The 12861-nt window shown below is 40.0% G+C and overlaps 1 protein-coding gene across 2 annotated transcripts in view; it reads left to right on the top strand.

The window, feature by feature from the left end:
- The first annotated feature begins 9871 nt into the window (after positions 1-9871).
- LOC109238218 (vesicle-associated membrane protein 714) overlaps positions 9872-12861 on the top strand; it is a 3835-nt gene continuing 845 nt past the window's right edge. The window contains exons 1-4 of one of the 2 annotated variants that reach the window (XM_019404641.1): positions 9872-10333; positions 11047-11237; positions 11993-12156; positions 12748-12811. In XM_019404641.1, the coding sequence (XP_019260186.1) occupies positions 10117-10333; positions 11047-11237; positions 11993-12156; positions 12748-12811 (636 nt within the window). In that variant the 5' untranslated portion in view covers positions 9872-10116. The remainder of the gene's footprint in view (positions 10334-11046; positions 11238-11992; positions 12157-12747; positions 12812-12861) is intronic. The other variant, XM_019404642.1, reaches the window with a different exon arrangement.

Genomic DNA, 12861 nt, shown 5'->3' on the forward strand with positions numbered 1-12861 from the left:
TTTGAAAACACTTAAAGAAGAAAACTTGAAGGCATGTCAACATACAGAGATTCGAACAAACAGAAGTCATAGAAGTCAAAACCTGAAGTATTGTAGTGTTTTAAAAATCGGTCAGTAGTAAAGGAGTAAAAGAACCCAGAAGAGTAGCCATGGAAGTTTTAAAATGTTTCAGATACCTAGAGGTTCGACCAACAAACAACAAGAAAACAAACCCTAATATAACAAAAAATGTTCAGACATCGATTAACTAGTAAAGAAGTAAAGGAACTTTTAGGAAAATCAACGATGAACTCAGGATCGTTCCCAATCTACGGAGATTTGAACCGATTCAAGTCCAAACATTGGGTTTCTTGAAGAAAAGAGAAAGGGTAAGAGGATCTAGCCTTTGAATCAAGGATTTGAACCGTGAGACTTCGATAGAAATCACTCACAGGCCATGGACAAACTCTTGAAGAGCCTTAAACGAGATCTAGACCATATCTCTTCGAGGTCCTTCCACAAAAATCACACAATCAAACAACCAGGGAGATAAGAGACAAGTAGAGGCCTCGTACAGCCATGGGAAGCCATAGATCGAGTAGGAATCACAGGGAATAGGGCTGGTTTTGGGTGGCGGCGGCTAGGGTTAGGTTTAGGTCTCAGAGAGAATTGGAGAGGAAAGGGGGTTTAAAGGCGGCTGTTTGGTAAAAAATGGCTTAGGGTTTCGGGGGTTAGGTTAGATAAAAAGGGAAGGTTTGTTTTGGACCGTTGATCTCTTAAGATCAACGGCCAAGATTGGTTCCGGGCTGGGGCGGGTTATAAAATTGGGTCAGGGTTTTGGGTTAGGTTAATTGGGTTGGGGTTTTAATTGGGCTTGGGTGTATTTGATTGGGCCAGGGGTCCGAATTTAATTGTGGTTAAAGGTGTTATTTGTTAAATACCCGATTTAATTGATAAACAATTTTTAAAAATAACTAATAGGTTGTAAAAAAAATGATTTTCATGCCTGGAAATATTTTAAAATAATTGCTTAATATTTAAAAAATGTAAAATGCTATTTTTGGGTGAAATAATGTAATAATGCATGCATAGGCTATGATTGCAAAGTAATTGCAATTGCATCCTAAAAATACATAAGTGGCTATTTGTGCAACAATTGAAACTTAGTACAAATGCAGATGATAAATAAACCACAAAAATTATTATAAAACTATTTGTGATACAATTAGTGATTGTTTTATGACTGAAATGCTGGGAGAATTAGTTAAAATATTTTAAAATGTAGAAATTGTATAAAAATGCTAATTGATGCCAAAGCATAGTTTGGAAAACATTATAGGAAAAATTGGGTATCAACACAACATGCCCCAAGAATGCTACAGAATCTAGCCAAAACTCATACTTGGAGAACTTAGCATAAAGCTTCTGTTCTTGCAAGGTCTGAAGCACCACTCTCAAATGATGTCGTGCTCCTCCCTGCTGCACGAGTAGATCAAAATGTCATCAATAGAGACAATGACCAACAAATCAATGTATGGCCTGAACACCTTGTTCATCAAATCCATAAACGCCATTGGGCGTTAGTCAAGACGAAGGACATCACTAGAAACTCATAATGGCCATATCTAGTACGGAAAGCAGTCTTCGAAACATCCGAGTCCCGAATCTTCAATTGATGATACCTCGATCACAAGTGGATCTTAGAGAACACCCTAGCACCCTGCAACTGGTCAAACAACTCATCAATACGCGGCAACAGGTACTTGTTCTTAATGGTAACTTTGTTCAACTGGCGGTAATCAATGCACATCCGCATAGTCCCATCTTTCTTCTTCACAAATAATATTGGTGCACCCCAAGGTGATACACCTGGTCTGACGAACCCCTTTGCCAGCAACTCCTCAAGGTGCTCCTTCAACTCTTTCAGAGCCATACGGTATGGTGGGATAGATATAGGATGGTTACCTGGAGCCAAGTCAATACAGAAATCAATTTCACGATCTGGTGGCATGCCTGGAAGGTCAGAAGGAAACACATCGGAGAACTCCGAGACTACTGGAACCGAATCAAAGGTCGGAGTCGCTACGGTAGTATCCCGAACATAAGCTAGATAAGCCAAATAAACCTTCTCGACCATATTTCGAGCCTTCAGAAAAGAGATAACCTGACTAGATGTACTGACAGACAAACCCTTCCACTCCAATCTAGGCAACTCTAGCATCGGTAAGGTAACATCTTAGCATGGAAATCAAGGATGGCATGATATGGGGATAGCAGTCCATGCCCAGGATGACCTCAAAGTCGGTCATATCAAGTAATAGAAGATCCGCTCTAGTCTCGTAACCATAGAATATGACCACACAAGGCCGATAGATCCGATCCACAACAACAGAATCACCCACAGGAGTGGACACATAAACAGGAGTACCCAAGGACTCACAAGGAATATCCAGGAATTGAGCAAACAGAGATGACACATATGAATGGGTAGACCCTGGATCAAATAATACCGAAGCATCCCTACTGCAGACAGAAATAATACATGTGATCACGGCATCTGAGGCCACTGCATCTAGTCTGGCCGGGAAAGCATAGAACCTAGCTGGAGCGACGACTGGATGGCCTACAGTAGCTGGCTGGCCTCCCCCTACCTGGCCTCCACCTCTAGGACAGCCCATACCCGCCTGCCCTCCGCCTATAGGCGATCTGATGGGTGGTGTTGCAATCATGGGCTGATGGCCCCGTTGTATTGCCTTGCCCTGAACTTTGGGACAAAACCTTTTCGTGTGACCCGGATCCCCGCACTCGTAACAACCCCTCGGTACCATAGACTGTTGCCCTGAAGTCTGACCCTGATGGCCTGAATACCCACTGGAAGAACCCTGAATAGTTGATGGGCGGTATGAACTCTTTAGCATTGCACTGAAATAGGCGGTGGAAGAACCCTGATGGCCTGAGTACCCACTAGAAGAACTTTGATTAGTTGGTGGGTGGTAAGAACTCTCTGCATGTCACTGAAATGGGGTCGCGCTGGAGGACCTCGAGGAGGTGGTGGTGCTGGATATGTAGGCCCTGCTAGGCTGACCCCTCCCAAACTGACCTCTGTCCCCAGCCGGGGCACCTCTAAACTCTCCAGAAAAATGGAACCGGTTGTCCCGCTGCATCTGCTCTCTACCTCGCTGACGGTAACCCTCAATCCTCTGGGCTATATCCACTACTAGCTGATAAGAAGTCCCCATCTCAACCTCCCGGGCCATAGTGACCTGAATACCAGAGTGAAACCCCGCAACAAACCTCCGCACTCTCTCTGTGTCAGTAGGAAGAATCATAAGCGCATTGAGACAACTCAGAGGATCTCGCATCATAGTCGGTCATTGACATCTGACCCTGCTGAATCTGCTCAAATAGACACCACAACTCTTCCCTCTGGGATGGTGCTAATACCTATCCAAGAAAAGGCGTGTAAACTGATCCCAAGTCATAGGAGGAGAACTTGCTGGTCTGCCGAGAAGATGTGACTGCCACCACCTACGGGCCCTACCCTCCAGCTGGAAAGTAATGAAATCCACTCCATGGGACTCTAGTATACTCATGTTGTGCAGTATGTCCCTGCACGTATCAATAAAGTCCCGGGGATCCTCATGTCGCTCACCCCCAAAGACAGGAGGGAAGCCTGGTTCATTTATCCAATAGCTTCTACGGCTCACCGGTCGCAACTGGTCTAGGCTCAGGTACAGCTGTTGCAACTAGCTAGGCCCCGCCCACGGGTTAGTGTACCTGAGGTCTGATATACGGCAGCTGCATGCCCAGGAGCCTGAGCAGTAGGGGTCTGTGCTCCCCCTCCCGCCTGAGATGTGGCTGGGTCTGCTGGAAATAAGCCAGTCTGGGTCATAGAATCCATGAAATGTAGCATACGGCCCATAACCTCCTAGAAGCCCGGTGCTGACATGAAATCTACCGGGGCTGGCTCTGCTGTAGGCATCTCGCCCTACTCCTCGATAACAGGATCCTCTACTGGATCCGCTGGTGGTACAGCTGGGGCAACTCTGGGATGTCCTCGTCCCCTATCTCGGGTTGGTGCCCTCCCCCATCCTCTGCCACGGCCTCTAGCAATAGAGGGAGCAGCTCCTCCCGGGTCTGAAACGTCCATCGTACGCGTTCTTACCATCTGTGAGAGAATAAGAGAAATACACTTAGTATAACATCAACTGCACGATAGGAGATAAAGAAAGAGTAGTTCCTTAACACCCTATAGCCTCTCAAAGATAAGTACAGACGTCTCCGTAGCGATCCGCAAGACTCTATTAGGCATGCTCATAACTTATGAGACCTACGTGAACCTAGTGCTCTATTACCATGTTGTCACGACCCAATTCCATTATAGGCCGTGATGGCGCCCAGCGTCGTCGCTAGGCAAGCCAATAGTGAACCTTTTTAATAGATTTCCAAGTAATTAAGCCTTCCTTAATTTAATAGATTTAAGAAATAGTAGATTTAAAATAGATAAAACGAAAGCAACTGAGTGCAATCATGACCATAGAAATAAACCAAAATCACAAGTCTACTAATGTGTGCCAAGACCTTGTGTCACAAGTGTATGAGATACTAGTAGAATATACAAAAGAATACTACACTACTGTCTGACATGAAATAGACAGGAAATACAAGCAAAAGAAATACTTCGGCTGCTGCAGAACGGGCTCAGAAGGCAGCTCACCGCAAAGTCTCGGAGTAGTCAAGGATGCGCGCCGGACTGATATCCAGATGCACCTGCCTCAGATCCTACACATTTAGTGCAGAAGTGTAGAGTGAGTACATAAACAACATGTACCCAGTAAGTATTTAGTCTAACCTTGAAGAAGTAGTGACGAGGGGTCGACTTCGGCACTTACTATGGGCCAATAATATAATATATGAAATTTCAATTAAAAATGATATATATAAATGACAATAGAACTCGGAGTAAGAAATAAATAAATAATTCTTTCACCATTAGTAAGTACCAAATCATTTTCCTCATTTAACCATTTAACCTCCCAAGCCAATGAAAACAATATCAAATATAATAAGGGTTCCAGTATTATTACGCATGAATCATACCGAGGACGTACGGCCCGATCCAAATATACATAAAAATATACCGTGTGCACTACCGAGGGTCGAACGGCACGAACCATATATGCATCTATTAATCTGCCGAAGCAAATGGCCCGCTCCCATGAGAGTAGTGGAAATTTACCCCGGTCGCAGAATATACTTGCGACGCAGTTGAACATAGATTTCTCAAGTTATCATAATATCCCTCAATTCTTTCCAAACAAGAAATTCAACTAGTAATTTTTATAAATCTTTAAATCCTCAACCTCGACTCTAATCAAGGCAATAAATAAGCATAACCAAATAATGGTGTCAACAAAGCATGGCGTAATCCTAAAACTAACCGGACATAAGCATAAATAGTAGCTACGCACGGACTCTCGTCACCTCGTGCGTACATATCCCCCACAATAAAAGCACATATTAATTAAGTTCACCTATGGGGTTAATTCCCTCTTACAAGGTTAGAAAAGAGACTTACCTCGTCACAAAGCCTAGTTTCCGGTCCAAGATTGTGCTCAAACCCTCAATTCGGTGCCAGACAACTCGAAACTAGTCAAATGTTATATAAAATAGTCAATACATGGTCAAAAGTTCGTATCCTTACTGTCAAAGTGATTTCCCAATCCTATTTGAAGAATCCCAAAAATTTACCCCCGGGCCCACGTGCCAGGATTCCGAAAATTTTCGAAGAAAGTTGTTACCCATAACCTCATGAACTCAAATATATGATTTTTACTAAGTTCCATAACAAATTTCATGGTTAAATCCTATTTTTATCAAAACCCTAGGTTTTCACCTAAACTCATGATTTCCACTAATTTACATGTTATAATCTACCCATAAACTATATATTTAACCCAAAATTGGTAGAAATTACTTACCTCAAAGTGTTAGATGAAATCCCCTCTCTAAGATCTCCAAGAATCGCCCAACAATGGAATAAATGAGTCAAAAGTGACTAAGTCCCGATTTAAAATAACCTCACTGCCCAGCATTTTCCCGCTCCTGCGAAGCCACTGCCGCATCTGCGGTTTCGCTTCTACGGAGAAAACAGGTGTGGTCCTCCCCCAACTGGCCAATATTCGCACCTGCGGAGCTGGGGCCGCTCCTGCACAACCGCTGCTATGATCGTTTCTCCCGCGCCTGCGGGCACTGCCGCTTCTGCGGTCACAGCCATCGCACCTGCGCGTTCGCAGGTGCGCTAAATCCCTCGCTCCTGTGGATCCTGGGTAGCCTTGTCTTGTCCGCTTTTGCGGCTCGTGGCTTGCACCTGCAAGCTCGCACTTGCAGCTGGCCAAGCGCAGGTGCGATTACACCAGCAGCTAGGAGCTTCAGCTCTTGCTCCCAAGTTCCAACTTGGTCTGAGCCTTGTCCGATTAACACCTGGGCCGCCGAGGCCCCGCCTGAACACACCAACAAGTTTGCAATAATAAAACGGACTCACTCAAACTCTCGGAACGCCCAAAACAACATCAAAACTAAGAATCACACCCTAAACCAATTGAATCAAAAATATGAACTTTAAGTTCTTCAATTTACTCCCAACGCGCTGAAATGTACTTAAACTACTCAGAATGACACCAAATTTTGCGTGCAAGTCTTAAATGACATTACGAAACTATTCCCGTCTCGGAATCCCATTTGGACCTGGATATCACCAAAACCTACTCTACACCAAATTTCAAGAACTTCAAAACCTTCAAAGAACCAACTTTCACTATTAGGCGCCGAAACGCTCCCGGGTCATCCAAAACCCGAGCCGAACATACGCTCAAGTCTGACATCATCATACAAACCTATTGAAACCATCAAATCCTGATTCCAAAGTCGTTTGTTCAAAATGTTGACCGAAGTCAAACTTAGTCTTTTTAGCCAACCTTAAGGAACCAAATGTTCCGATTTCAACCCAAACTCTTCCAAATCTCAAACTAACCATCCCCGAAAGTCATAAAATAGTAAAAGTACCTATGGGGAGTCATATTTAGGGGAACGGGGTTCTAGAAAGAAAACGACCGATCGGGTCGTTACATTAAGCATTAATTCGAAACATGCTTTTAGAGAAATCCCTCAAGAAGAGTAAGTTTTAATAAACTTACCTCGCTTTCGCTTTATTAACATTCACAAGCTTTCAATTATCTTCCATTGTTCCATTGTTGATTAAAATGCTCAAACATCACCAACAAGTCGATATCTACAATTAAATATTCTAATTACATCAAAATATAACCTAAAATATTGATCAATATCCATTTATGGCTCATAAGTCGGCTACAACCTACAACAACTCAAATCGCTCAATAGATTCACATGCTAGCATATTTAACTTCATTCTTATAATTTAATACTCATTTGAAATTGTTAATGATACTACATCAATTGTCCAATGCCACCAAGTTATTATTCATCATCTCCCTTAATCAACAATTGCAAACACATACAATTCGGGTGATTAGTTAGTTGATCACTTCCAACTTCTGCTAACAAATAACTCCATAGGTTCATCGTACAATTTCATTTCCAAGAATACTATTCATTCTCTCTCATTTTCTCAAAAGTATTATTCATGCCATGAACTAGAGTTTTATAATCCAATCTTTCAACCATTAATACTTGTAACAAATGCTACTAATACTTCTAATTACTCATAATAAACGAGTTTGAAGCATTAGAATTACGTATTATAGACCAATCTTGAAAAATCACAACTTTGATGATTTTTGTGTTCCTGAATATTTGATGAAGAATTCTAGTATTTGTTTGTAAGAATGATATTAGAACTCATGTATACTGAGTAAGAATCAACCCAAAATATCATTAACAACTTACCTTAGTTGGTTGGACTTGATTTGAGCTTAAAATTGCCTCTTGACCTCAAGAACGCTAACCCCAAAAGCTCAAAATAGTCTCTCTCCCCGACCTTGTAGTTATAGGCCCAAATTTCTGGATTTCGGACACTGCCCGGGAGCTTCGTATCCCCAGTTCACTCCTCCTCCAAGCCCGGATACGGACCCGGACGCTATAGCAGTACTTTACTGCCAGCCTTTTGTGATTTGATCATAACTTCTTCTAGGAATGTCCAAATGAGGAACAGTCTGAAGCGTAAGAAAACTAGACTCGAAGAGCTTTCATTTGATAGGTTGTTCATCACATAAATCCTTATATATATCTAGATATTATCGTCTAAAATTAGGTCTTATGCGTGCTTATTTGAAACTTTAGTCTATCATGTAATTTCCAACTCTGACTTGTCCCAAGGGCTCTCCTTAGGCCCTATATCACTTCAAATATACCTTGTACACTTGTTATCGTGTTCATTATTAATTGACACACGCATATAAATTAATATAATTGGCACACGTTGGACCTCTTAATTGCCTTATAACATTTCGAAACTTTTTTTTCCAGGGAGCTACAATACTCAAATTTCAATTAGTCTGGACCTAATGCGGATACCAACAGGAGTAGCAATCAGGAGTGCGTAGTCGAAAATAAATTAGATAAAAATGAATAAAATATATGATCTGCTCAAATTTGATACGGATAAATAAGTAAGTTGAACAACGAATAATATGATTATCCATATTAATTACAACAACAAACTCAGTGTAATTTTACAAGTGGAGTCTGGGAAGGCTAGTGTGTATGCAGCCTTCCTCCAACCTTAAAAAGGTAGAGAGACTGTTTTCAGGTATTCACATTAGGGTATTATCACTTTTAGCGCGCGTCAGAAACTATTTATATTTGGTAGCTGAAAAGGTGTATAAAATTTAGATAATTTTTGTATATAACATACAGAATGTATCCATAAAAAATATACAGAAAATATATATATTTTCGGGTATCATTTTGAGAACTATATATATATATATATATATATATATATATATATATATATATATATATATATATATTCGGGTATTATTTTGAAAGCGGCTATATAGTATATTTTTTCGTCATATTATCCATAAAAAATAATGATGCGACCTTGTTTAGCTTCAATTTGATACTTTCCTGCCATCTCCAGCTTAAGTCAATTCCATGCTTAAGTCAGCATGTATTATGTTAGTCAAAAATCTGTAGTTACTCAAAGATAGTGTCTCACCTCATTCAATACGTATCATTTATAGACAGAAAGAACTAGATTTTCCTGAGTCTTATATCAGCATGTATTATGTTCCTAACTACAGTTGGGAAATACAAGTGAATATATGACGGTGTTTCATAGAGTGCGGGTTTATGAAATAAAAGTAAACTTTTGAAATGTGATTTAAAATGAGCTATAGATATTTCATGGCTATAAATTATTTTGTTAAGGATAAAATGAGTGTTTTGAAGTTAAATTGTTACTACTAATTAAAAAAAATATCATTTTTTATTGGGACTGAGAGTGTCACATAAATTGGAAAGAAAGGAGTATCACTTTTGCAACTGAACTTTAAACAAAATAAAATATTAGTAGTTGATTTTCACTAAGTTCTCATAGCAAAACTTAAAAACAAATTATATACAAGTCGGAAAGAATGGCATTCGCTCGTCCTCCTTAATGCTAGATGAGTTTAATTGGTTGAGGATTTTATCCACTTTTACCGATAATTTATTCATTTTTAAAGCAGATAATATGAATAATATCTATATTTGACTCAATTCTAAAAAATTGATTATCTAACTTATTTTTTAGTAAATAATACATACGAATACTTGTATTTTTTATCCGTAGTGAGGTGCTTAGCTGAAGAAGGTGGAAGTCCAATGTTTAGTAAAGGGGAAGGGGAAGAGGAAGAGGTCAATGTGATAACTAACAAACTCAAGGGGTGTAAAGTGTATAGATAGAAAATAAGAGGACAGGTAGTTCTGATTTCCGTGAAATCTTGTGACCCGACACCAAAACCTCCGTAGACTTTCCGGTATAGCCCAATCAGTCCCGATTCTTCATTACCGCAGAACTCCTTGGAATATTTCTCTAATTCGATACGTATCCCCAATTTTTACTGTAGTCAACTCAACAGCTCCATTTGAAGCAGAGAAAGAGATAGAAAAATGGCGATACTGTATGCGGTTGTGGCGAGAGGCACAACGGTGCTGGCGGAGTTCAGTGCGGTGACAGGGAACTCAGGGGCGGTGGCGCGAAGAATATTGGAGAAGCTTCCAGGTGAAACGGAATCGAGGCTTTGTTTCTCTCAAGATCGATACATCTTCCACATACTCCGATCTGACGGACTCAGCTTCCTTTGTATGGCCAACGACACCTTCGGAAGTCAGTATAAAATTCCCTCTCTTTTCTAAATTTTTCTTAAAGCTTCCGTTTTGATCAATTTACTACTCCAATTGTAAAGTTAATCTGAACTATAGAGCTAAGAACACAATAAAACTTGTTCTCCCGTTCGGTCTTTTACCTTTAAACATCAGCTCGGAAGAATTGAACTATGAATAACGGAATGGAGATAGGCACCCAAGGGTGTGACCTAATGGTCAATGAAATGAGAGGTGAACCATGAGGTCTTGGGATTAAATCCTAGCAGAGGCAAAAAACACTAGGTGATTTCTTGGAATAGTCGAGGTGTGCGCAAACTAGCCCTGATACGACCATCATAAAAAGAAAAATAACATAATGGAGATAGGTTTAGGTTTTCAATGCTTTTGTGAGTGTTTGGTTTTGGTGCTCTTGGTAGTTGGATGTCAGAAAAGACCAAGTTTTATGGCGTCAATGCCAAATAGAAGCTAATTAGTCGACTTCTCATATTCTGATTGGGCCAAAATGCACACTTGATCATCCTATTTCTATTTTGCAAATTTCACAATGACCTTCTTACTTTCCTAGTGCTATCTTTTAACACTTCAAGACAGAAATATGTTGGCATTGAAGAATTTATGAATTGATATTGTCTGGATCTTTTGCTAATTGAAAATTATGTTAGTCATATGAGTCATCCTTCACTGTCTGTTACTAATGGTACATGCTTTACTTAGGGAGGATTCCTTTCTCATACCTGGAGGATATTCAGATGAGGTTCATGAAGAACTACGGCAAGGTGGCTTCTTATGCTCCTGCCTATGCCATGAATGATGAATTCTCAAGGGTCTTACATCAGCAAATGGAGTTCTTTTCAAGTAATCCAAGTGCAGATACACTAAATCGTGTCAGAGGAGAAGTTGGTGAGGCAAGTATCTTTTCTGTTTACCTGCACCAGAGTGTAGTGAAGTTTAAGGGTTCTGTGTGTCAGCTTCATTTGTTCTTATTTGTGCTTTAGGTTTTGTGCCAATGAATGCATGCATTAACTGTCCAGATATCCAACTTTTTTTTGGATTATCAAAGATTCATATTCATGGGCACTTAAATGAGTTAACATATTTTTTGAAGTGCTAAACTCTCTTCTTTTTTAGAAATGATTGAAGTGTTAAACTCTCAATCATTAGTGATGATTTTTCAATGCTCAGTCATGCCAAAATAACTACTCCTTTCCTTGTCTAGTTACTTTGATGTCTGAATGCCTTCGGTTCAAGTTATGATCTTGTAGCTCCATTTCATAAAAGTCAAGAAGCAATTAGTGATCCTAATGTCTCATGCTAAGCCAAACAATCACCTACTATTGTGAACTGCATACCATTTATGACCACTTGATTTTTGCTGTATTAACTAAAAAATGCGACAGTTTATCTAACAACAGAAGTTTCTGTAGAAAAAGGAAAGAAATATTACACCTTATAGCATTAGTTAGTATATGATTATGGTTGTATTGCGTCATTTACATGTGTTCTGTTCCCCTTTTGGCTGAAGAATTTTATAGTGTATTTACATCGTGATATGCCACTGCTGCCTCCTCCTTCCCACATCCCCCTTCTCTTCCCCCAGCCCTTCCTTTCATGTAGTGCAACTATTCTAAAAGTAAAATAAACTACTTAAATGTACATCCAGATACGCACCATCATGGTTGATAATATTGAGAAAATACTTGAAAGAGGGGATCGGATTGAGCTCCTTGTTGACAAAACAGCAACGATGCAAGACAGTGCATTTCATTTCAGGAAACAGTCAAAGCGCCTTAGGAGGGCTCTTTGGATGAAAAACGCAAAGCTCCTGTAAGTCTCTTTTACAAAATATTATAGATTTAGTCTCATCAACTGAGAGTGACTACACCCTTACTGTGAGTTATGTCAAGCTCAGAACACCGTTAATGCAATGACATATACCATGACAATACTTGCTCTAGTAAATGCCAGCTTTCTCTTCTATTAATGCCTTGACATCAGTGTTGTTAAAGGTGTGCTTGAAATTCGCTTAAGCTCTAAATCTAGTTGCAGTGCAAACTGGCGTTGTGCTTCTCTTAGGTGACATTTCAGTGTATACACCGAGGCGCTAAGGCATGTTCAGCAGCCATGGGTTGTCTTAGAAAGTTCTCTACTAAACAATAAGAATATATAGTTGGTAAAGCAATTTTATTATCGTTAACAACACACATGGATGAATATGTTTGTATGTAGGGGAAAAAATATTTAGTCTAAGAAAATGGGTTAATACTCTGTGTTCTAGTATTTTATATGACATTCTTTCCTTTTTAGTCTTATTCCAAAAAAGAATGACATATTTCTATATTTGGAAACTTTAATTTTAAAACTTATGTTTTTCTCTTAGTATATTAACATAGAGGTATATATTCTCCGCTGTCACAGGAAATGCTTAATTTACTATTGCGAGTGGATGTGCATAGTTGGGCAAACAGCATATGTATCACTGGTAGCAAACAACACCTAAATTAGCATTTAATTGCCCCCCCCCCCCCCCCC

This window comes from Nicotiana attenuata, unplaced genomic scaffold, assembly GCF_001879085.1.
Source record: "Nicotiana attenuata strain UT unplaced genomic scaffold, NIATTr2, whole genome shotgun sequence".
NCBI classification, from domain to species: Eukaryota; Viridiplantae; Streptophyta; class Magnoliopsida; order Solanales; family Solanaceae; genus Nicotiana; species Nicotiana attenuata.